The sequence below is a fragment of the Dreissena polymorpha genome, chromosome 14 (assembly GCF_020536995.1).
Source record: "Dreissena polymorpha isolate Duluth1 chromosome 14, UMN_Dpol_1.0, whole genome shotgun sequence".
Lineage (NCBI taxonomy): Eukaryota > Metazoa > Mollusca > Bivalvia > Myida > Dreissenidae > Dreissena > Dreissena polymorpha.
Window position 1 is genome coordinate 56276428 of NC_068368.1, and position 25468 is coordinate 56301895.

Consider the following 25468-nt stretch of genomic DNA (forward strand, 5'->3'; position numbering starts at 1 on the left):
AAATGTGTCCGTATATAAAATAGCAGGTTAATTTGTAAGAAGATGCCATTTTAAAATCATTTCCCAGCAGTATTAACCATGTGGAGATGGTGTGTTATACATTTTTCAATTTTTCAATGTGAAGTCCGCACGGGCTAATCAGGGACGACACTTTCCGCTTTTATGACATTTTTCGTATAAATGAAGTCTCTTCTCAGCAAAAATCCTATTGAGGCGGAAAGTGTCGTCCATGATTTGCATGTGCGGAGTGCACAGGTTGATCTGGGATGACACTTTTTTACGCACATGCATTATGACCAGTTTTCTCAGAACGGAGAAGCCTATGATATCCGCACAGGCTAATCCGGGACGACACTTTCCGCCTTAACTGGATTTTCGCTAAGAAGAGACACCATTTAAACGAAAAATTCCATAAAAGCGGAAATTGTCGTCCCTGATTAGCCTGTGCGGACTGCACAGGCTAATCTGGGATGACAATTTACGCACAAGCATTATGCCAAGTTTTCTCAGAACGCGACTCTAATGACACGGCCATTGAGCAATCATAAGCAAGAGATTACAAATTCGATCTTTTCCCTCTAAGTGTGACCTTGGCCTTAGAGTGTGAATGACACATCCGCTTATGATGCTGAATAATTCCGCAAAGTAATTTACAAAATCTGAAATGAATTTATATCACAGTGATTGCGAAATGGGATGGACGAAAGGATGAATGGAAGAAAATGCGCACCCCCAGAGTTTCCAACTGGTTTCATCTTCAACCGACCATAATGTAAAAGCTAAATATCGACAAACTCGAACAACGTATATTGTTTCTTATTCAAATTCCAAACCGCAAGCTAAGTAAACACGCCTTTGGACTGAAAACACACGTCCTTGTCTGAATGTATACGTCTTGCTTCGTCAATCTTTGGTAATGAAAAAGCGAACATGAATTTATTAATATTTTAAACACATAAGGTTTATTAAATTCGCAGCGGGACCTGAACATCAGTTCTGATTGCCATAGATCAATCCAGATTCTCTTTTTCGTTTTATTCATTTCATTTCAACTCGTTTTTGTCTACCCTAAAGCTCCGCGTGAATTTGCTTTTTATCTCGGATTTTTATTTATTCGGATTAAGCCATGCATGAAGTTTTTAAATGAAATATTAACAAGTAATTAATTTTAACACGGGCGGTGTGGGGATACGCGTCGGCATCTCCCGCGCCATTTCTAGTTAATATTAAGTTGATTTCAAAAGCTTCAGTGTATTCCTATCCTCGACCCAAGAGAATGTGGTTAAATATCAAAACGCTCTTTAATTTCATCTGAGCCGCGCTCTGGGAAAATGGGTTTTAATGCATTTGGTTAAAGTGTCGTCCCAGATTAGCCTTGCACTCCGCATAGGCTAATCAGGGTCGAAACTTTCCGCTGCTATAGTATGTTCCGTTCAAAGGAGGTCCCTTCTCAGCAAAAAAAGATTCCGAAAGAGTAAAGAAAACTATCTTTTAAAATCATATCAGTTCTATTAGTTTTAATTTCAATCATTTTATAATACATGTTCGGTGCTTGTTTCATGTCAAATTTACAATCTAACAAAGGTGAACATAAAAAATTATTTTACTAACAAATTTCAAGCTTACCCGTTTTATACATATCCATTTTTATTTTATTTTTTTGCAATTAATATTTGGCACAACTGCTAATTACACTGGTCGATAACCCTCTGAAACATGTGCAACAGATTTAGATCTGGCCAGAGATGACACCTGGGTTTATTTATTTTCGCCAAGCAGGCTGTGGTCAGCCTGACAGGGGAGTATGCTTTATGACCACAGAACAGTTAAAGGTCAACAGAAGAAATCTGACTAACTGTTCATATTTTATAAAGTAATACCATATTATAACAACAAAGTAAAAAAATAAAAAAATATATAAAAAGTTAGAGCTAAAAAAACGATGATTTTGATGATCGGGAATTTCCGTAACGCGTTCGGCAATTTTCGCCGCTATTTTACCCCGATGACGTATGTGTGCACCACTGCGCATGACGAATATTCCCATGTTATGTACAGTATGCACTGAAGCATGCAAATTTCCCTCAAAACTTCAAGGATTACAGGATTGTGTTGATCGTTCACTTGCATATAATTAATTTATAATCTCTTTTGTGTTGTTTACGAGTCGAACTTTTACATGACATTGAGGATTAACTGATTTATATGATGGTGCAATGTGCAGCGTTTGGCTGCAATGCTCGGCCTGAAAAGCAAACAGAGAAGAAAGGATTCTTCGGCTTCCCAAAGGACGAAAGTATTAGGCGGAAATGGATTCTAGCCGTGAATTCACGAAGGATTATTGACGGAAAGGTGGTTGACTTTACGCCAAGCAAATATGCAAAACTCTGCATAAAACATTTTGAGGATAAGTGCTTTGTCCACCCCCCGAGTGTGATGGCGAGTGCGGGCTTTGGGATGAGACTGTCGCTGCATCCTGATGCAGTGCCAACTTTGTTCCCTGACACGGACAACTTCAAGGCATTACAGCCGAAAGCCCTAAAGCCCGACGAGTTAGGAGCCCCAAACGGAAACGTGACACCTATGGTGCTTTTGCCAAGAGAAATCGCAAAACGGTAAGAACTAAATTAATAAGGTCAATGATCAGATATGCATATTAATACCACAAGTTCTATGTAATTTCAAAAAGCTCAAACACTGACAATGTAAAAAATACTTTTGAATTAAAAATCATTGTATGTAGTTAGAATAGTTGGCAGCTAGTAACCAAACTGACTTTGGCAGTACGGCAAGATCTAATTATTTATTGTAAGTGTTTTGATATCATTTTTTGCCTAAACAAATCGGTTCAATAAAAAAATAATAATAATAATGAAATATAAAATCAAGTCCGTACATTTAAACAGATAATTTAATTAGTGCCAAACAACTCAATTAATGTACATCTAAATTAATCCACAGTTTGCAAATAAATGCCCCTAATGTTATTGTAAGCCGATAATAGGTGTCATTAACATCTCGTTGTAGGTATACCTCCTCTATAAAACTAATTTACCGAAACCTCCACGGCTTTTACTATATAAATCAATTTACCGAACTTGTCATTTACCGAAACCTCCATAACCCTCCCTGAGTAGGGAGCGAACCCAGGAACTCCCGATCGCTAGGCGGACACCGCATCCACTACACCACCGTGACCTCTTACTGTTTTTCACTACGGTTAATTTAGCTCAAGTTCTAATGTAAAGCAGTTGCTGACAAGCCGCTGCCATATTTTCTACTTAATTACCAAAAATTCAATTAATAATGTGTTGCTTGTCTTTTTATTGTTTAAAATGTGAAAACGCAAGGGCTTTTTAGTAAATCCATTCAGACTTCCAATAATGTATTAATGCTGGTTTAGAAAAAGAGATGATAAGTTAGAAATAGTGTGCCATTTAACTGTTAAAAGAATAAAAAAGAAATTTGAATTAGTAGCCGACAGGTGTTTTATTATTTATATACCAATTATTCTTCATGTAGTGTGAATCATAAAATGCATCTTGATTTTTTTGTGTTTTCATAAATTGAACAGCAACTGATTCTAGTGTCATTCTGATGATTACCGGAATAAACCCCCTTCGGAAGAAACCCCCTTCCCTAAAAACGGCATAGCGGAAGAAACCCCCTTTCACATTTTGCATACGCGGAAGAAACCCCCTCGCTAGTTTTGCATAGGCGGAACAAACCCCCTTCGAGTTTTCAGACAGGCGGAATAAACCCCCTTCGTGTTTTCAGAGAGGCGAAATAAACCCCCTTCCTAAGTGTTAAGTCTTTCCCGCAGAGGTAGGAAAATCCCGACTCGAACGATTCCCCAATACATCCGTTTCAACCCGACTCTATTACTGCATGCTTGCTACTTTTCAAGTTTATATTCATTTCCCGATAATCCCGTTCATAACATTTTTAAAGCACTTTCTGGTAAATATTAACGATAAAAGCTCTCAATAATTTCTTTAACACAAACCTTGCCATTTTTTCTCTTGTATCAAATAAATTTCGGCATAAGTGACTATTAATAGACTTGATAAAATATTCCCTCCGAACATGCATCAATCCCCTGACTAGTTGTGTGCTTGTTACAACGCTCAATACACCCACGCTTTCTATGCTGCATAATTGTCGCGCCCTTTTTATTGAGAAAAAGATCCAGCAAGCATATACTAGAAAACATTAAAAATTTGTTGTTGCAAAAAAGGACACGCATTTCATGATAAAACAGGCATATATTTACATTTATTTACAAAGATCTCAAACAAGCATATATTAAAAAGCAATAAACAATTTGTTGTTGAAAAAAGACACACATTTATTTAAGATTAACAGGCATATATTTACATTTATTTACTAAGATCAAATAATTCCCTAAAATCACACAATTATAGCCGAATGCTAATGTAATTAAACAATACTGTACATAACTTCACACGAGCCGCAAAGGCGCCGATCATGACACAACTTCTCATCATTATCTACAATAGCCGGTATATTAAAGGACCTTTTATATAATTAAATGAAGGTGCTTAAATCTATTTCCAAACTGTTATGTGCTGAGTAAAGAGGTGTACCGGCCATATGTTCACAAGTTGTTAATGATGAGATGCTCGTGTGAATTTGTCTTGCACTCGTATCAGTGAGATTATACCATTTTATATGCGTTAACTTGTACTAGATTGATAAAAATAACTAAAACACAAAATTAGCGCCCAGAGCCGATAGTGACGAAGATATTTCGTACATATTTTTTCCTTCAATAACCGAAGCATTCGTCTTAAAAAAAAATTGAATCATGCAATCATTCTTCCCGGGAACTTTCTGAAAATGAAGGTGAATTTCTGTAAACAATTACCGTGCGTTTGAATGTAACTAAATCGTCTGGAAAGGGGTTTGTTCCGCTATGGAAGGGGGTTTCTTCCGCCTATGCAAAACTAGCGAGGGGGTTTCTTCCGCCTATGCAAAACTAGCGAGGGGGTTTCTTCCGCCTATGCAAACTTTGAAAGGGGGTTTCTTCCGCCCTGCCGTTTTTAGCGAAGGGGGTTTCTTCCGGAGGTGGTTTCTTCCGTACACCCATTCTGATGTCTGGCTTATAATTGGCATGAAGACTGAATAAATGTTATATTTTCAAATTAATATTGTTACCGTACATGCATTAATTGCATTGGAAACAGTTTTCAGTGTAATAAACTCATTTTGCTCCTTATGGGCTTTAGCCATTTTGAGATTTCATTATAGCATTCAATGTACTAAAGGTGTGTTGTTTGATTAATTTCTGAAGTGGAAAAAAGAAAAACATGTAGTTTTACTATTATGAATACAAAGTTTACTTTATTTTACAATTTTGTGTTACAAATCTTGTAGAAAATAAATGACGGCATTATAATATGTGTAAAATTAAATAAGCTTTTTTCGGGTTATCATTTTTATATTTTATTTATAAAGTTGATTCAATTAGGTGGTTTCTGTACAAAATAAGTTGATCACTAAACTAGCTGAACTTTTACAAATCACCATGCCAACAAGGCACCAAGTTGGCAGAATGTGGTGTATTACCACCCTACAGCTGCCATAATTCAAGCTGGTGTCATAAAATAGATGCTCCTCTTTGTTTCTGTAAAGTCAAGTATTGTTATCAGTGATCTACTGTTATCAATTGTATTTGGCACAGACAGTAATAAAACAAGCAGATTATCAGACTGCAGTAATCATAACAACTGAATATACAACATACTGCACTAGTAGATAGAACAGTATTAATTAATAGATAGGAAATAAATTGCAAAAAATATAAATAACATTTTAATTGAGAACAACAATCTACAATTTTATTCTTGTCTCTTGTCTTGATGCTTTCTTTTAATTTAAACACTGTTTTATTTTAATTGGGATATTTTTTTATATATTGTATTTATTTAGTTTGACAAATTATAATTAAAACAGATACTTGCATAAATACTGGCATCATTTAAATAGATTTTTCTTCAAAACTTGATTTTTTTATTAATTAAAAAACAAATTCTCATGAAATGAGCTATAATGCTGCGCATGGACACAGTTTTAAAATACAGTTAAAATGAAAAAAAACCAATCATTTTTAATGAAATAGTCATGGAAAATTGCTTACCGGTATAAAGCTTTAATTAAAGATACTAATATTATATTGCAAAAATAAATGTAGATCATGAAATGAATAGTTTTGTTTGAGAAAATCACCAAAATGATGTCCATTCCCTGTTTGATGTCTTACTCTCAATTCACATAATACAGTGTTTTTAGAACACACATATTGTTGCCAGTTATAATAAGATATAAAATCTACTAAAATGAACAATATCAAAGGTACAGCAACACATGTATGAAACTCTGATTTATTATATCATGTCATTATTTGTCAGGTGGATTGATCATGACTCGCTATTGATTTTGAGGTCACTAGGTCAAAGGTCAAGGTTATGGTGACCCGAAATAGTAAAATGGTTTTCGGATGCTAACTCAAGAACGCATATGCCTAGGATCATGAAACTTCATAGGTAGATTGATCATGACTTGCAGATGACCCCTATTGATTTTGAGGTCACAAGGTCAAAGGTCAGGGTCACGGTGACCCGAAATAGTTAAATGATTTTCGGATGATAACTCAAGAACGCTTTTGCCTAGGATCATGACACTTCATAGGTACATTGATCGTGACTCGCAGATGACCCCTATTGATTTTCAGGTCACTAGGTCAAAGGTTAAGGTCACAGTGACAAAAACGTATTCACACAATGGCTGCCACTACAACGGACAGCCCATATGGGGGGCATGCATGTTTTACAAACAGCCCATGTTTCATTTACATTTATCGGATTATATTTTTAATATCCGATTAATGTAAATGTAATGATTATGAAATTTTGTTCAATGACATGTGTTGCCATGAAAGTTGGACTATTACTTGTCTTTAGGCTCGAAGGCGCACAAGGAATTACTGTTGGTCATCGGAAGCAAGCGCCTTCTCTCTGACATTGGCATGCTGTCACCAGCTGAACAGACCTCGATGCTGGAGGCTCAACACAAGTTGGTCTGCCAATTTGCGCCAAAATTTGTCTGCTTTTCATACGCAGCAATGAAACAGAGGTATGAATTGTGAACAATTAATATAATATCTACAGAAGAGTTAGCGCAGGCATGTTGTTTTTGTCTTTCATATTCCAGTGGTAATAATTTATAAAACTACAACTTTAAGGCAAAAATTAGTTTATTTCCTACACGATTGATAAATATTTGTGCAAGTTTAATGAGAACAACATTTGAATATGATGCGGGTTGTTTGTTTTTTTTCATTCGGCATTGGTTGCGGAAATTCTAACAACCAAAAATATGATCTTTAATTCGAGTAAAATTAATATCCTAGTTGACTAATAAACATTGTCATTTGCAGTTCATAAACCATCAAGTGCCCATGAGCATATGTCCATAATAAATATGCATTAGTTGTGAAAATGATTTTAGTTCCTTTTTATGACAGTGAAGGTGGGCATATAGTGATCGCACTGTCCGTCTGTCTGTCTGTCTGTCTGAAATTCCGTCACACTTTGCGATTAGGTTTCGAAAAATGTGGAAAAACACTTTGCATTTAGGTTTAGACAAATTTGGAAAAAGGGGGCATATGTCATCCTATGGTGACAAGCCTTGTTGTTATATGAAATAGTAATTGTTGATATAATTTGTGATTAAAGGCTATTTTTTGTAATCCAGATTGCATCTGGCAGCCCTGCATTCTGTTTCTAATGCGCACAGGAAACATGCAGAGATGAAGAACGGTGAAAAGCGCCACAGGATTTCGTATCCAAAGTACAAGGCGGGACACCATGTCGTGAAACCTGTTAAAGAGGCCTGCAATTATGGTAATGGTCCTTCTAAGCGAAATAGAAAATTGGCATTCTTATATATAATATGCAAAAACCTAACAGTGAAACTGACCAAGTTGACTGTTGTTGTTGTTTTTTATGCATAATATGTGTATTTTTATTTATTTGTTCAATGTGCATAGTTTAACCAAGTAGTAAAAAATAAATTGTCGATGCTTTTTTTTCAGATTATGTCACAGAGCTAATAGTTGAATTGCTGCAATTAAAACAACAGTTCAAGAGCATCCGGATTGCTAAGCAGGCATCTTCTTCCATTCTGTTCTCTCCACCACCATAAGCATCATCTGCGAAGAAAATTTTAAAGAATGAAGCAGTGCAGTTGCACCGCTCTAGGTTTAATTAATTACAGTAATTGGAAACAACTTGGCATGCCATTTGTCATGTATTTCTCCAGCTGGGTTTAGTGTACGTGCGTAAGGTGTCATCCCAGATTAGCCTGTGCCATATATGTTTGTAATTAATTTAAAAAATCCTCGCGCTGGAAAGATGGGGCAAAGCGTGCGCAAAATATCTCGTCCCATATTAGCCTGTGTCCCTGATAAGACTGTGCAGACTCGACGTGAAAACATGATATGCCCCAAGTTTTATATGACAATGTCTACGAATGTGCCCTTTTGACAAATTAGAACCTAGCTGAAGCACTGATCACGTATTGTTTCAAATTAACATAGCAACTACAATGATTTTTTTTTTTAAATGTGAATGTATTATTTTGACAAATATGCTGTAATAATACTTTTCCCATTGTGTGCTATACTGTTAGTATAAAAATGTTAATGTCAACACCTTTATTTTTAAATGTTGGGACCATGTAGTGTTTTTTGTGTGTTAGTATTGGTCTGTAAAAGATGTTTTAAAAGTCATTTTGTTAAAGGTACTTAATTTGACTCCATAACAAGTTGCATTGCAACATTGTGCTAGTAAAGCTCATTTACTTATTCCGTCCAGTTTTCTAAAACTTGTCGTCAGGTTACAAGTTGTTCTGTTGTTGTGTCTGTGGTAATTTATATTTTTAGATGTTGCAATAAACTTGTATGCTACATATATATTGTTGTGTTGGAATGTTTTCTCCATTTCAAAAACATCGAGAGTAAAAATTTGACATGCTATTTCTCATTAATAATATTAAGTCACCTCGCTCGTGGAGAGTTTAGAAAAATTCAATTGCGTCATATTTATATAAAATCAAGACTAATTATTAAAAAATATTTATAAAAAAACAACAGAAATGAGATCATCCAAACTTTGAAGTGAATGTCGACATAAATGAGATCAATTTACCATAAATAAAAAATCGTGTGCAGGAAACACATCGGGTTCCAACAAAATGGCCATGTCATACTAGCAAAAGAAATAAAACATCTATTCTCGGTCATTTAGTATTAAATGACGCGACCATTTACGTAAGAATTATTCATTTCAAATCAACATTATTTATTTCAACTAGTACGTTGTTGAAGTGTTGAACTTGAACGGTTAGTAAATTTGGACTGGCATTCGTACGTCGATCAGTTTCAGGGAATAATTATATCTTTTCAATGTGTCATTGGTATTGTCCTGACTGTAGGAAACTTCAGCAATTCAGTCGGTGCGGCAAGAAAAGGAAATGTACAGTGTAAAATAATTGTATAGAAACTGTTGCTTGAAAAGAAGCTTATGTGATTTTTATTTAATGATGCCTAAAATGTTGCAAGTTCCAAACATTGTTAATATTTAAAGTTTACTGAAAGTGTAAATTTGTAAAAAATATTTTGCTATGTTTTAATATAGCAAATGTGAAATATGTACACTGCATATTTATATTCTTGGGAGTTAAGCAGCAATGAGCAGATTGTAACAGTATATTTTTATTTGAATTCATTGGTTTGTTGTTTCAAAGTTGTTTGTGTCGCATTAAATCTTATTAATTGATACCAGGTTTTGAATTCTAATGTGTTGCGTTCTGAGAAAACTGGGCATAATGCATGTGCGTAAAGTGTCGTCCCAGATTAGCCTGTGCAGTCAGCACCAGCAAATCAGAGACAACACTTTCCGCCAATATTGGATTTTTGCTGAGACTATTTAAACGAAAAATGTCAAAAGCGAAAGTGTTGTCCCTGATTAGCCTGTGTGGACTGCACAGGCTAATCTGGGATGACACTTTACGCACATGCATTATGCGACTCGTATATAGTAAATCATGGTACATTTGTACATAAACAAGTAAATGTTTGTATAAAATTCATAACAATTAAGTACGCTTTATGTTCATAGTTTATAATTTTATTTGACCAGGTTTTGTGTAATTATTTCATAAGCAAACAATAATGAACATCCCATTATACTGCCAGTTCTTCGCAAACAATAATAAACATGCACTTATTTTACACTGCTAGTCTTTGTTCATTATTTATTGCGCTTTTAGTCAAAGTTCACAATTGATTCACACAAATTAACAAGGCCACATGCAACAGTTGCAACTTTGTCCATTACACACCTTCCTTCAATATCTTTGTTCATGAGAAATGATATTGGCACAGAACCATTCAAGATAGAGTACTTTTGTCTGACACTTCCGATCACCCTCTCAACATGGATTCTTGAATGTGCAAGTTTCCTAGTAGATTCCACGTCAAGAGGTGAAAGTTGATCTTTTCCTTTTGTGAATGCTGGAATCTTCACCTCTGCAGACACCATTCCTACGCTTTCAGCAATATTGAATCCCCGGTCAGCTAGCACTAGGTCCCCTGGCAGCAATTTATCTAAAAACCCACAGTTTTCAGTAATGTACTTGTCGCTTACACGACCACCCCATCCGTTAGAAAGATATGAGACAGTTCCTTGAGGTGTGATGCCTATTAAATATTTAACTGTATGATGATGCTTGTACGATGACCACGTTTCAGCACGTGCAGTAAGTCCACTGGGTTTTTCACAAAAAACTTCAAAACAATCAATGATGACTGTGCATTTTTTTGCAAAATTCTTTCTAAATTCCATTGGCATAGTCTTTTTTAAAGGCTCCTTTTCCGGCCATCTGATAAGCCTTGAAAGTCTTTTATACAAAGTTGATATACAACTTGTAAACAGTCTCGACACAGTCGGCTGGGTAGTGTCGAACTTGTAGGCTAAGAATACATTGGACATGTTTAGTCAAGAAATCCGGCAGTCCAGTGAAATGTTTTACTTTCTCGTTGTTATCTGCAAAGTAATCGATTTCATATCGAGTCGTGTAACCATTCAATCGCCGTTTCAGTTCCATGTTTTCAACTCTAAGTTGCTGAAGCTCATCCTGCATCGCAGTCATAAGCTCTAAGCCTATGTCTGTTTGACATGAAATTCCAGTGTCAGTAACTGCTGGTTCAGGGAGTTCTTCATTCTCTGAACACAGGTTTACATCCCGGTTTTCAAATGCTGAAGCTGACAGTAGTCTTTTTCGTTGGCGAGCATACCTGTCAGGACAAGGCTGCTTTCTCTTTAGACCAAGGTTAACAGTCGGGGCCCAGTCAGGATTTAGTTGGTCATACAAATTAGATTTCTTTCCTGAAAAAAAAGACAACTTTTAATAAGGCTCACTTCTTGGTAAAAAGTAAAAACAGCCGACAATAGTAACAATTTAACTGATACACTTGACGAAAGTCAAATTATTACTTCCTAACAAGATGAGCGTTGGCTTTCTGACAGTTATTTATGATTAGTCTCCACTACAGATCGTCGCTAGACTTAAGGTTAATTTTGATATTATTTACGAGTTTTTTATTCGGACTAATAGTCTAATTTTAGAGTTGTCCAGATGTTTACCTGTTATGAAATGCGAAGAGCACACACGAACGTTGTTTTCGTTCTTGTTCTCGAAGCTCTGACCAATATTTGCCAGCCATGTTCGCCGACGAAGTCTGCAAAGTTCTTCATGCTTTTCTCCTTGAGTTGTTGTTATTGCCGGAAGCCGATAAAATTCAAGGTCATGCTCTCTATCTTTTCTATTAACACAGCCAAAAATAGAACACTTGACGACCATTTTACGTATTCGTTCTATATTTAACTCTTCTTTATACAAAATAATTCTCCGTGACGAAACAGGGTGTTTGCCTATCCAAATCGAGGCCTACAAATGGCCGCCGGATATTTGATGACGTCACGTGAAATACCTCAATTTGTCTGATTAAATTATAATTAAATACTTAAACAGTCAAGATGCGATGTCCTGTGTGTGTGTACTACGAAAAATAAAAACACGTTATATGACAGACTTTAAAAAGACAAAAGCTGATACCGTTTCCTTTGTTATGAACTCGTAGCAAGTGGTTAACTCATATGTCACTTCCGGTTTAAACAAAAATGTCGACTCGATCACGAAGTGCGAAAAATCGGCATAGTTATCGGCTGTATACTCGCTGAATACGATGGTTTTAATCGAATTATGATACGGAAATGCATTTAAACGTTATAATCTCCCATAATATTGGTGTATTTCAGGATTTTTTAATCGGATCCGTTGATCTTTAACACTGATTAGTTCTGCTGATAAGCGATGGCTAAAATCTAGCCGTTCTGGGAGTTAATTGGTAGGACTGTATATTAACAGACGTGCACAGTGATATTAATTTAAATAAATGTGTTTATCTGTTGAATACACATAACTATTTAATATGTAATCCTTTATTCAGTTTGATGCGTTATTTATACGTTAATAATGGTTACCCTCCCCCCTCTGTAACCCTAAATCCCGTAACCGCGCCTACATCATATCCTTGATTTAAATTCGCAGTTGCAGATGGCATCCGTTTAAGAGAAAGAATTTGCATTTCATCAAAACAATTACTTATACACGTATATTGTAATGTTTAATTGAGCAGATACATCTCGGCTCACACGCCATCCCTCCCCCATCATCGTATAGAACAACTGCCAGATGTACCGACCCAGACTGAGAGTTTTTGGGCCACGTTATGGGACACGAAACTTTTTTCATTTGGCCTTATTAAAGCGCTAAATTCTTTCAAAAGCTATGTATTGATGACACATTCACACGTTTGAGCGAAATAAAAATAACAATTTATATAAATCAGTGTGATAAGATTTTCATGACTGATTGTCTAAGCACATTGGTATACAGAAAACCATTTACCTGACTTAAGGTTACCAACAGTATCATTGTTATGTCGTATATAATTGTATTGTCACAAATAGTTGCTAATATGAAATTGTATAAATCCACACATTGGTTGCGCAATATTTCGGAAGAGCTTTGAAGCTATTACAATGGCATTGGAAACACAATTATACCGTTTAATGTAAGTAAGAAAGCTGCTGGAAAACATCCGCACCGATGGCGTTTGAACAATGAAAAAATGGTCGATAACAAATTATCGGGCTGTTTATATCATTTAAAATATCCAACCCAAATCATCACTCATCCTCGTTATTTCTTAAAGTGGCCTTTCAAAGATTATGGCATATTTAGAAGTTTGTCATTAAATGCTTTATATTGCTAAATGTAAACATTGGATCTTATAAGCTCCATTACAAAATCAAGAATAAAATCAAAAAAAGAAAAACAAAGTGGCCGGTACCAGGGATTGAACAAGTGACCCCCGGAGTCCTGGAGTTAGTCTGAAGTAAAAACGCATTGGCCCTCTCGGCTATTCCGCCATGTATATGCATTGAAAGTATTGTACACGTTATATCAGTAATCTTCGTAGTTTCGTAAATTTAAACGACAACAACAGAACTCTTCGTATTATTCAATCGTTTCGCGTTGCAACGCTTTATAAATTTTAGGTTTTAAAATCGTCAAAAGATACATCTAATGGCTATAATGGACTATGGTAAATGTTCAGAAATACTGTTTCCTCACAAATATCACAACTAAAACGAATTATCATTCTAACCAATAAATGGTACCACATTTCATAATTGTCAGACATACACGTTTATTTTTGTAGTACAATAACCGCAGTTTAACCTATTTATGCCTAACGTCTAGAAAAAGGCCTTGGCAAACAGCGTAGACCCTCATCAGGGTTTGCGCTGTTTGCTCTGTAAGAAATATTCTAAATATAGAAAGAAATATACTAGACATCCCTAATATTGGAAATAAATTGATCCAATTTAGAAGGATGGGAGAGTCCACTAGGCATAAATGGGTTAATGATGATAAACTTGAAATAAGCATCACACAATTAGAAACTCAGCGTGTTTTTTTACAAAGTCACAAACGTGTTCATCACTCTTAATGAACAGTGATGTTTAATGTGTTTTTTTTTAAAATAATTATCGTTCATACGTATAGCAATGAGTGTGAAGAAAGTCATTTGTAAGGTAACAACAGGTTTGTATTACATGCCATTTATTCCATGCGAGACAAACATTTGCACTTCCATGAAACATACGCAATCAATTCTACTATTGACAATATTTCAGAGTCGTTAAATATACATTTTAAGTTTTTAACCCATTTATGCCTAGTGGACTCTCCATCCTTCTAAATTGGATCAATTTATTTCCAAAATTAGGGATGTCTAGTATATTTATTTCTCTATTTAGAATATTTCTTACAGAAATTCCTGTAAGCAGACAGTGCAGACCCTGATGAGACGCCGCATCATGCGGCGTCTCATCTGGGTCTACGCTGTTTGCCAATGCCTTTTTTTCTAGACGCTAGGCATAAATGGGTTAAACATCTCATAGATGCGCGCACCTGTAGGACTAACTGCGCATTTATCGAGAACTTGGTTCCCAGGTGGGAGATATGAACACATTTTAATAGGACCGTATGTTCCAAGCATTTACATAACAATGTATATTTGGCTGTAGTCGCCATTTTACTTAAAAATCGTCGATTTAATTATGTTATTCATGTAAACTTCATACATGATTGTGTACAATACGATCTTTCTATGAAAATGATTTAAAACTCTTTCAAAGAAGATAATTCAATATACGCTAATGGACTGTACTAAATAATGCGCACAAAAAAACAAAGTTAAAATAATGGACACGGCGGAAAGTTAACAGATTGACCGCTTAATGAAGACTAACGTAATAGTCGAAGTGAAAACCTGTCACGTATGAGCCGTGTAAAGAGATTAATAATAACCCTGAGTGTGGATATATTTCGTTATCAATCACGTTCCAGCGTGGTTCGCATTGGGGAAACCGACTAAAACAGTGACCCGCTTCCTTTACAAGGAAGAAATGATAAAACAGGGCCTTCTTGTTCTAAAGACCATAATCGCACTCAGTTTGAGGTTCATTGCTCCAAACACGTATACGAGTCATATGAACCTTGTTCTGAGAAAATGCATATGCGTAAAGTGTCATCCCATATTAGCCTGTCCAGTCCACACAGGCTAATCAGGGACGACACTTTCCGCCTAAACTTGATTTTCGGTAAGGGGGTACTTCCTTGAAACTAAAAATACCATAAAAGTGGAAGGGGTCGTCCCTGATTAGCCTGTGCGAACTGCACAGGTTAATCTGGGATGACACTGTTCGCACATGCATTAAGCCCAGTTTTCTCAGAACGCAGCTCAATTATATTCGCATGGCAGTGCTCAAATTAAGGTTAACATGCAGAAAATCTTCACTTCCAAATTATGGGCATTGGAAGTCTTGAGTAGTTCCACCCTTTTTGCGTATTAACGATATCTGCAATTTTTGAAGACCAGTTAATATACAATACTTGGAGTAAATTACCGTTATAATGCGCATTAATAATGCCGGTCCTGAATATCTTTCAACAAGACGTCATGAAATACACATAATAACTGCACTATGGTTTGCGATTTGGTAAAGTGTTGAAAATGCAATTGCAAATACTATTCAAGCATTTAAAAAAGTTGGCACATTATGATATTGCTCTGATCGGAAATATAAATTATATATTTGAAGATTGAAATTCGTGAATCACTTCCAAACACAAAAAAACCCGTCTAATTGAAGTTATCAAAATGTCTGTCTTACAAGATTACCCTTGCGTTACAAGACGAACAATAGACACGATGACGGGGAAGATAGGTAAGGTCTGATGCTTGATTATACAATTTGAAACGAAATCTCAGATGCACGCGCTGTAATGAAATACGCAAATGTATCCCGTATAATTATGTCACAATGCTTTTAATATTAAATCGCAGATGGGAGATATGAACGCATTGAACAGAAATTTGCAAGTATATTGAGTATTATCATAAAATGGCATAGTTGTCTCCATTAGTCATTTTACTTAACTTCTCATTTTTTATTGCGAATGTACAATTTAGAAAATGATGGATATAATAAGCTTTCCTTGAAAAAAGCTGATGTAAAATACATTACCGGGATACATACATATAACCGAAAAAAACAACAGTATTGACGTTACATAAACATAAAAAATATGAGCGTAGCCCTGTGAAATGCACGTGCTAAACGTGTCCGCACAGGCTAATCAGGGACGACACCTTTCGCCTCAACTAGATTTTTGCTGAGAAGAGTTTTTCTTTAAATAGAAAATAAAATAAAAGCGGAACGTGTCGTCCCTGATTTGCCTGTGCGAACTGCACAGGCTACTCTGGGATGTCATTTTACGCACATGCATTAAACCCCCTTTTCACAGAGCGCGGCCTATACAAAATAATGTGTGATTCAGTAGTTCTTGCGAATAAATTAACGTTGTTATATTATATACAACGTAACAGTGAAAATTGAATTTAACTTTAGAATTTGCATTAAAATACAACCAAACTTGGACAGGAGCATTAAACCCACAAACCCACATTTTGTTAAAAAATATAAGAACTGACGTGCGAGATTACGTTTGTTTTCAAACAATAGCTAGTTGAAAAATTTAAAGAAGAAAAAGAGTCACTTCTTCTTGATAATATTCCTATTATAAGATCAAAGAAGTACAGCCACTGAGGCTGGTCCGGAATATTCCAAAATAAGAATATTATCGGGGAGTTTCTTACATAACGCACATTTGAATTAATCCGATTATAATATTGATACACATCGATCAAAACTATAATAAAATAATTAATACGCGCCAATACACAGGCCCGTACCCAGGGGGTGGGCCCAGGGGCCCGGGCCCTCCCAGCTGGCTGTTGAGTTATGATTTGTTTTTAAATAATGGGCCTATTGCAAATTTTCTCTCCTGAAACACAGTACACTTTCACTCAATACAAAAGAGCAGACGTGTTTTCTTGTCCCTGTTAAACAAAAGGATTAGCGCTAATTTACTCGCCGGTGGAGACAAGCCCTAAGGCAATGTTTTTTATCTCCATGTACCCACATCCCCGCTCAGTCAATTACCCCTTGGGATCTTGAATGCTTGATTAAACAGGTCTTTTGATTGGCCAAGGAAAGAGAAGCAGCGAATGTAAACAACTACCGCAGGAGATCGTAGGTCTGGACATTAATAATTTGTGAAAAACAAATAATGTTGGAAGCAATAAGGCGGTGATGTTGATAATCGTCTTTGTCTAAGTCCAAGGCCCATAACTTCGTAAAAAAAAATGAACCGGAACGAAACTGATACTTCATCTGTAAGTCATGTAGCTAGACTCACACACCAACTATTGGGTCAATATCTTAAAGCTATTTGGAAAAAAAAGCCGGAAAATGAAATGCCGGACGGATGGACAGACGGACGGACGGACAGTCCGACTGCTATATGCAATCCTACCGGGAGCATAAACATCAGCTCTACATTTGAAAGAGTTGCGTAAAAAACCTCCTGAAAACGGTTGTTATAGTTCGATTGGTCATTGTCGGCTCGGGTTCTATTAAATGTACTACAAAACTCTGACTCTAGGATAGATATCCCCCGGAGAGGTGCCACCTCAAATAATTTTCACTGGGCGGATATATGACCCCTCAATGTTTTTTATTTGGCGGAGAACTTCCCTCTTGCTAAAAATTAGGGGGCGAAGTAATATCGTCTTGTCAGAATTGATGACCCGGATAAGTGCCCCCTAAATTTTGTCTTCCCCTTGAAGTACACCCCTGAGCAGATTGATCCTGCAGGATTTGTCTATTCAGGTGGTGCCTTGTAAACGAGGAAAATTGTGTGTGTGTGTTGTTTTTTTCCCTACGAGTATTCGTATACTAAATCACAGTGTGTGTAAGTGTGTTCGTGTGTGTGGAGTTGTATATCCGACCATTCGTTAATATCCTTTTAAATGATACACATGTATGTGCTGTTTTTTCTAACTGATCCATCGAGAAACTTGACCGAACGTATAAGTCATGCAGAAACTGCGTAATTGTTTGGTTCAGATGGACGCCCTGCAGTAATGCTATTATTATAATAGCTTAAGCGTTTATTCCATTTTGAAATGCTGTTGTAAAACTAAGACAGATTTTAACAAACCCTTTGGATAAATACTGTATTTATCCAAAGGGTTTGTTAAAATCTGTCTTAGTTGTATAACAAGTTAAACACAATCACGATCGATTTTGTCAACAATTAATCCACCGATACTTTAATACCTAGGTCAAACAAATTACATTTCATAAGATCGGACCACTCTATTGAAGTCATACCATTAATACCAGTGTTATGACAACTCAACTATGTTAAATACTAGGATAAATACTTTTATTATGAGAACGGCAAAATGTGAAGAGATTTCTCGCCGCATTGAAAAAGTTTTGATTGAGAATCTAAACATTTGCCGTCTGCGGCGTCTATTAAAAAATCGGTATAGTCGAGATTTTAATTAAATGAAACTAATTGAACATTGGCATACAACATGTGAAAATGCTCATTCAGTCCCGGTAAACTATTACTATCAAATCCTAACATTGAGCTCAACTGAAAATGCATATATTCGATGCTTTTCTGCTACAACAACACGCGGAAATAGCGTGAACATGTGCAATGTCAAGTTATCATGTCATGTCCATACTTTTTTTTTTATTTGCACAAAAATGCAATCTACAGTTCGCGAACGGTAACTTACTAATGACTCATATGTCACTTGTTATGTGATTAACCAATAAAGGTTTGTTTCTCAGAGCGCCATTCACGTATTACTTCATCCCTCATCTGAAGCAAAATACAAAATAACATAAGTAAAATACATAGATTAAGTATGATGAAAATAAGGTGATGACAGAAGTTAACAAAGAATATAATGATAAGAAGCATACTTCAATTGATAATGACATTGCTCATTCATCAAATATTGCTATAAGGATAGAAGTAAACACATTAAGTACTATCCATTAACATTGATATTTATTACAATCCACCAAGTCCTACGATAGAAATTATTGTACATAAATACATTTATTTGTTTCTAAATTATTCCGTTAACAATTTGGATTGTTCATTCGTTCGTCCGTCGACTCGACTAGGACCACTCAAGTCATCTGTGGGTCTGGGACTGGCTTTGTCTGTATGTGCGCAAATGGCTGCTGAGGCCGATCTGGGCCCGTATTCACCAACCGATTCTTAGACTTATGAATAAAGAATAGACTTGGAACCAAGAAAAATGTGTTCAGTGTTTGAATATATACAGGCCTCAACTGGTGATTATGTCATGAATAAACTGTTCTATATGAAGAATAATATAGACAGAGATGTTTACTGCAGAGTTTGACTAAAAATTAAAGAAATGCTTGAATATTTTAATTTAAAGAATTTTCTTTATTCTTAGACTTAAGTCTAAGAATTGTTTGGTGAATACGGGCCCCTGGCACGGAATATTCTTGTACAAAGGGGAGGAGTGGGACGTCTCCAGTTGGGCTTGCAACACGGGCCTTTCGGGCTTGCCTCTTCTCTGCCGCAGTTGTTCTGTTCGCCTCGTACATCTTGGCGCCATTGCACATGGAAGAGCACCAGGTGGTGCGATAAATTGCGAATTGTTCTTACGGTAAGTGTCTGGGTTGATTGCAAATTGGAACAGACGAAAGTCCCAATGGGGGCACTTATCCGCCATATTAATTATTGTGAGGGGGCAGATATCCGGCTTCTAAATTCTGACATGGGGCACTTATCCGTCCCTCCAGATTTGCTTGGAGGGCACCTCTCTGCCCCCTTAAAATTAGGGGGCACCTCTATATATATATTTACTTTCCATAACATAGTTTAATTAACAATCATTAATATGTTGTTCAATTCAATAATAAACTATGTACATGTTTTGATCTGTTCTTTATATTTTAATCCATCATTCAAATACAAGCACGATGCTCTTTATTAAAATGTGCTTTAATATTAACTCTTTGATACCTATTAAAATGCATGCCCCTGTATTTTTCTACAATCTAATTATTCATTTTATAGTGTGTGAGCATTGTTTAACCCTCTGAATTCTCAGCATTTTACACCAGTATCTTGTAAGTAGATATGGCCAATAAATCCCCTCATGTTATCACTTCCAACAGTGATCAGCGTTTCACACCACTTTGCTAATGACCCCTGAACAGTTAAATAGATTAGCCCTATTCTTGCGATATTGCGCATGCGTGAGATTGTAAAGACATGGGAAAACCTGCTCCTACAATTTTGATAAAAAACTCGGATAATAAAGCGTTCTCAGTGGATTTGAGTGCATGTGTCGAAGGGAAAACCTATGAGTTCGATGCCAACCAAAAATAATAGCAGTTCGAATAGAAGACAAGCGAAAAAGGCCAGAAAAGAAAAACGAAAAGCGAATTCTCCATTGTCTGGCGAGGACACTCACAACGAAACCGGTTTAGCAAGCACGGGAACAACGAGCACGAGTAAGTCGAGTCCACCAAGTGTACCAGCAAATGTAAACAATAGGCACAGTGAGTACTTCGATTTTCGATTGAGTCAAGATTACGTTAATCAAGTCATGAGCCAACAGAATCAATCACCACTTCCCATGAGCTTTGCGCAACCCAATTTCGGGCACCCACAATTCTACATGTCCACACCTACGTCGCCAACGCAAAGCCAACATATACAGAACACACCACCGCCCTGGGCGTTAGGTATAATGGACGACATACGAACCATACGATCGTCTTCACAAAATATAGAGAAAACGTTAAACATCATCAGTGTAAAAGTTTCAGAATTGGAAGTTAAACTAACATGCATTGACAAGCGTGTAACATCGGTCGAAAATTCTTGTGCTTTTATAAGTACTGAATTTGAATCCCAAAAGGCTCACCTCAGCAATATCCAAAAAGAGATAACATCCCTTGAAACCCAACGTACGAAGATGGAAAGGCAGCTGGAAGATTATAGCACACGGGAGGAGTATATAAACGACAAACTGTCAGACCTCGAAAGCCGTCCAATGCAAGAAAACTTAATGTTCTATGGGTTCGATGAATCGAAGGAAGAAGACTGCGAAGTGATCGTGAAAACATTTATCAAAGATATTCTACAGATTGAGGCCCACGACATCAAGTTAGACAGAGTGCATCGCATAGGTCCATATTCCAACAGTAAAACACGACCGATAGTGGCCAAGTTCCACGACTACAACGACCGCGAACGAGTGCGTAAACAGGCTTACGTCGACGCCATAAAAACGGAACTCTCCAGACGTAAAATGGGTGTCGGTATCCAACGACCACAGCTACATAGAGGAGCTAGACAGGCCCTATTCCCGCACTCAAAGGAAGCGGAAGCACAACACGAGCGCGTGCGAATCGTAGGCAACAAGATGTTCGTGAACAACGTGGCGCGAAAGAAATTTGTAAACGGACGGGTAGTCGACATCAACTAGGATAGCCGTGAGAAGGACATCACAATATTGTCATGGAACATAAATGGGCTAAGGCGAAAAATCGACGACACAGACTTTCTGAACACTGTAACTCAATGTGATATTTTATTTCTATCAGAGACTTGGTTACATAACAACAGCTTCATCAACTCTGATATTGATGGATTTATTTGTGATCATTTATATGGAAATAAGAGTGCGAACACAAGTAGAGGACGTTATAGCGGAGGTATTTCTGTATATTTTAAACATCACTTAAAAAACAAAATTACAGTAATAGAAAAAAATCAAGCAGGTATTATTTGGATAAAATGTTGTAAATCCCTCTTCAACATAGGCATTGATGTTTACATAGGTCATATCTATATTCCTCCAAAAAATTCGAGCCTTAATACAAATAATATAGATTTTTTCGAAACCCTAGAATGTAACATTGAGCGATATAAAAATCTGGGCAAAGTTTTTATCACAGGAGATTTAAATAGTAGATGTTCAAATGTATGCGACGTGCTAGATTTTGACATGTACATTGACGATGAAGAGTTGTCAAATCGTGTTTACATCCCACCACGTGCTAGCAAAGACCACGTGATTGATACAAATGGTAAACGCTTGATTGAGCTCTGCCAATCGACTTCGTTCATTATTGGTAACGGGCGATTACACGATGACCTAAATGTAGGAGAGTTCACTTTTCACTCACATAGGGGTAGCAGCCTGGTGGATTATCTACTTTTAGAACCAAAAGATATTTTTCTTATAAGTAACTTTAAAATACTTCAACCAAATGAGCTATCTGACCACTCGGGCATACTCTTTAGTCTCGCGTCAAGACACGCTGCCGACGAGGAAGGCAGCAAATCCGAAGCCTCATATGATTACACAATAAAATGGGACGACTTAAAAATAGACTCGTTTAAGAATGTCTTATCGCAATACAAAGCGCAATTGTGTTCACTCGAACTGTCCATTTTAAACGAGCGCGACATTGACGAGGTAGCAAACGACTTTATAAATATTTTAAAACAGAGTGCAATAGAGGTGTTTGGAAAAAACGAAATAAATAATAAAAAACATAATAAAATTCACAACAATAAAAAACCATGGTTTAACAAGGAATGTTATATTTCCAGAGCGGAATTTAATAAACATAGGAATACATTTCTAAAGGACCGATCCAATGAACATAACCGAAAATTATTTATCAAATCGAAAAATAAATATATACGCACTAAACGCCGATTTAAGCAAATTCATGCATACAGAAAAAAATAATCTCACAAATCTTAGTAAACATAAGCCACGAGAATTCTGGAAAACAATTAAAAAACAGTATTTAAATAAAGACAACAGCCCCACCAATTTAAACACAACGGCACTCTATGAACACTTTAAACAATTATACTCTGACAATAGGAGTAATACCGAAAATAGCACGCGCGAAAATAATCCCTCAAGGTCAGATCCAGACTTAGATAAGGACATTTCGCTAGAAGAGGTTACAATTGCTATCCACGAACAAAAAAATAACAAAAGCAGCGGTATCGACAAGATATGCGCAGAAATATATAAAAATACTATACCGGAATTATCATCATTTATATTAGCACTTTTTAACACAATGTATAAAAATGGTGAATATCCAAAATCCTGGGGTGAAGGAATTATTATACCTATATTCAAGGGAGGGGATACAGAGGATGCAAAAAACTATAGAGGTATCACCCTTATTAATATTCTGGCAAAAATTTATTCAACAGTACTTCTAAATCGATTGACAAACTGGTCAACTAAACATAAAAACTTGATACAAAACCAATTCGGCTTTCAGAAAGGAAAGTCTACAGTAGACTGCATATTCGTATTGCAAACTGTTATACAAAAAACACTTAGCCAACGGAAAAAGCTATATTGTGCCTTCGTAGATTTCGAAAAATGTTTCGATAAATTAGACCGAACCTTTATATTCCAAAAACTTATTAATGAAAACATAAGCACAAAATTCGTAAACGCCATACGGAGCATGTATAACTCTGTCAAAGCATGTGTCCGGCATGAAAGAACATATACATCACTATTTGAGTCGAATATTGGGGCAAAACAAGGCGACCAAAGCTCAACGTTATTATTTTTATTTTTCATAAATGATATTGTTTCAAGTTTTAATGATAATATGGATGACCTTTTCACTCTTGAGAATACTAAATTATTCATACTTCTTTTCGCTGATGACGCGGTCATATTCGCTCACTCGCCTAACGCACTACAATCGCTACTTAAAGATTTAGAATATTACTACAGCGAGTGGAAATTAACAGTTAATACAAAAAAGACCAAAATAATGATTTTTGAAAAAGGTAGACATACACGATATAATTTTTCATTAAATAACACAATATTAGATATTGTCGATTCATTTAAATATCTGGGGGTAAATCTTTACAAAAACGGAGACTGGAACCGTACGCAAAAACATATCGCTCAACATTCACAATTCGCATTACACAATTTGTTTACAGTATTTAATCAACTTGAATTAAACATAGACGAAAAAAGTAGACTGTTTGACAGTCTAGTTGGGTCCAAATTAAATTACGCGGCCGAAACATGGGGCTTTCATGAAGGAAAAGATATCGAACGCATACATTGTAAATTCCTACGTAAGATACTAAAAGTCAGAAAATCCACAAATCTAGACGGACTTTACGGGGAATTAGGTAGACACCCAATGTATGTAAAACGACAATTGACATAAGTTAAATACTGGTTAAAAATCATTGATCCGAACAACAACCTACTGACAAAATCTATTTATAATTTGCTTAAGAGCGATGCTGAAAGTAATAATACATATGCCGGTAGGAACTGGGCTTATCAGATTAAAGAACTTCTCGAACACATAGGATTAGCTTCTATATGGATACAACAAAATACGCATATCCCAAACGAGTACGACCTAAAAATAATAACAAACCGAATTTTGGATATATATAAACAGACTTGGTTCACAAATATAAATAACTCAAATAGACTGGCTGCATACCGATATTTCAAATATGACTTTGAAACGGAAAAATATTTAAAATGTATTAATAACAATAAATTTAGAATATCACTTACACAATTCAGAATCTCTGCACATAATCTAGCGATAGAAAAAGGTCGTCATGAAAACATACCAAAAGAAAATAGGAAGTGTATTTACTGTAATATGAATGCTATAGAAAGCGAATTCCACTTTTTATTAGTATGCACCCTATATAACGGAATTAGACAACAATACCTAAAACCGTACTTTCGTCATTGGCCAACATTGAACAAATTCGAAATTCTAATGTCATCAAAATCAACAAAGGTATTAAATAACCTATCAAAATATGTTTATTTTGCCCAAAAACTAAGGTCAAATGTAACGTAATATAAAATATATGCCTTCAATTTAGTATATTTATTAGAACAGATGTAATAATAAGTTAACCGTATTAACTATGATTATTGTTTCCATTTGCCTAATGTATATATATTTGGATAAAGCAATTATCATTGTATTATTATTGATTCTATTCTTTGAATTATTTTGACATGTCTTTTTTTTCTCTTTTGTTTTACCTAACTATTCGTTTTGTGTTGTACTTCTCAAATACATGTACCATGTCTTTGCTTTCTCACAAACACATACCTGTATAGGCTATAAATTTGCAATATGCTGTTTTATGCCTAATAAATGTTATGTTATGTTATGTTATGAAACTATGGAGAAAGGAGTAACTGGGTAGGACTGAAAAGTCCCCTTTCATGTGTGAGTACCGCGTACTTTCGTTTCTCGACTTTGGCGCTAGATCG

The 25468-nt window shown here is 36.0% G+C and overlaps 2 protein-coding genes and 1 long non-coding RNA gene across 4 annotated transcripts; 2 read left to right on the forward strand and 1 right to left on the reverse strand.

Moving 5' to 3' along the window:
• The first annotated feature begins 2208 nt into the window (after positions 1 to 2208).
• LOC127857386 (THAP domain-containing protein 1-like) lies at positions 2209 to 2619 on the forward strand. Its single transcript, XM_052393782.1, has one exon. It carries the CDS (start codon positions 2209 to 2211, stop codon positions 2617 to 2619), a length of 411 nt encoding a protein of 136 aa, XP_052249742.1.
• A 5161-nt stretch (positions 2620 to 7780) lies between these two features.
• LOC127856943 (uncharacterized) lies at positions 7781 to 10315 on the forward strand. The gene is made up of 2 exons (XR_008038245.1): positions 7781 to 7925; positions 8117 to 10315. It is a non-coding gene; the product is annotated as an uncharacterized LOC127856943 (long non-coding RNA).
• LOC127856933 (uncharacterized) lies at positions 10207 to 12025 on the reverse strand. Of its 2 annotated transcripts, none has more exons than XM_052393154.1 (2): positions 11730 to 12022; positions 10207 to 11471 (listed from the first exon to the last, which is right to left on the reverse strand). In XM_052393154.1, the coding sequence occupies exons 1-2, from the start codon at positions 11944 to 11946 to the stop codon at positions 10987 to 10989; spliced, it is 702 nt and encodes a 233-aa protein (XP_052249114.1). In that variant the 5' UTR covers positions 11947 to 12022; the 3' UTR covers positions 10207 to 10986. The 2 variants fall into 2 exon arrangements, with proteins under 2 accessions (XP_052249114.1, XP_052249115.1); XM_052393155.1 differs by having other exon boundaries at positions 10263 to 11471; positions 11793 to 12025.
• Between the last annotated feature and the right edge of the window lie 13443 nt (positions 12026 to 25468).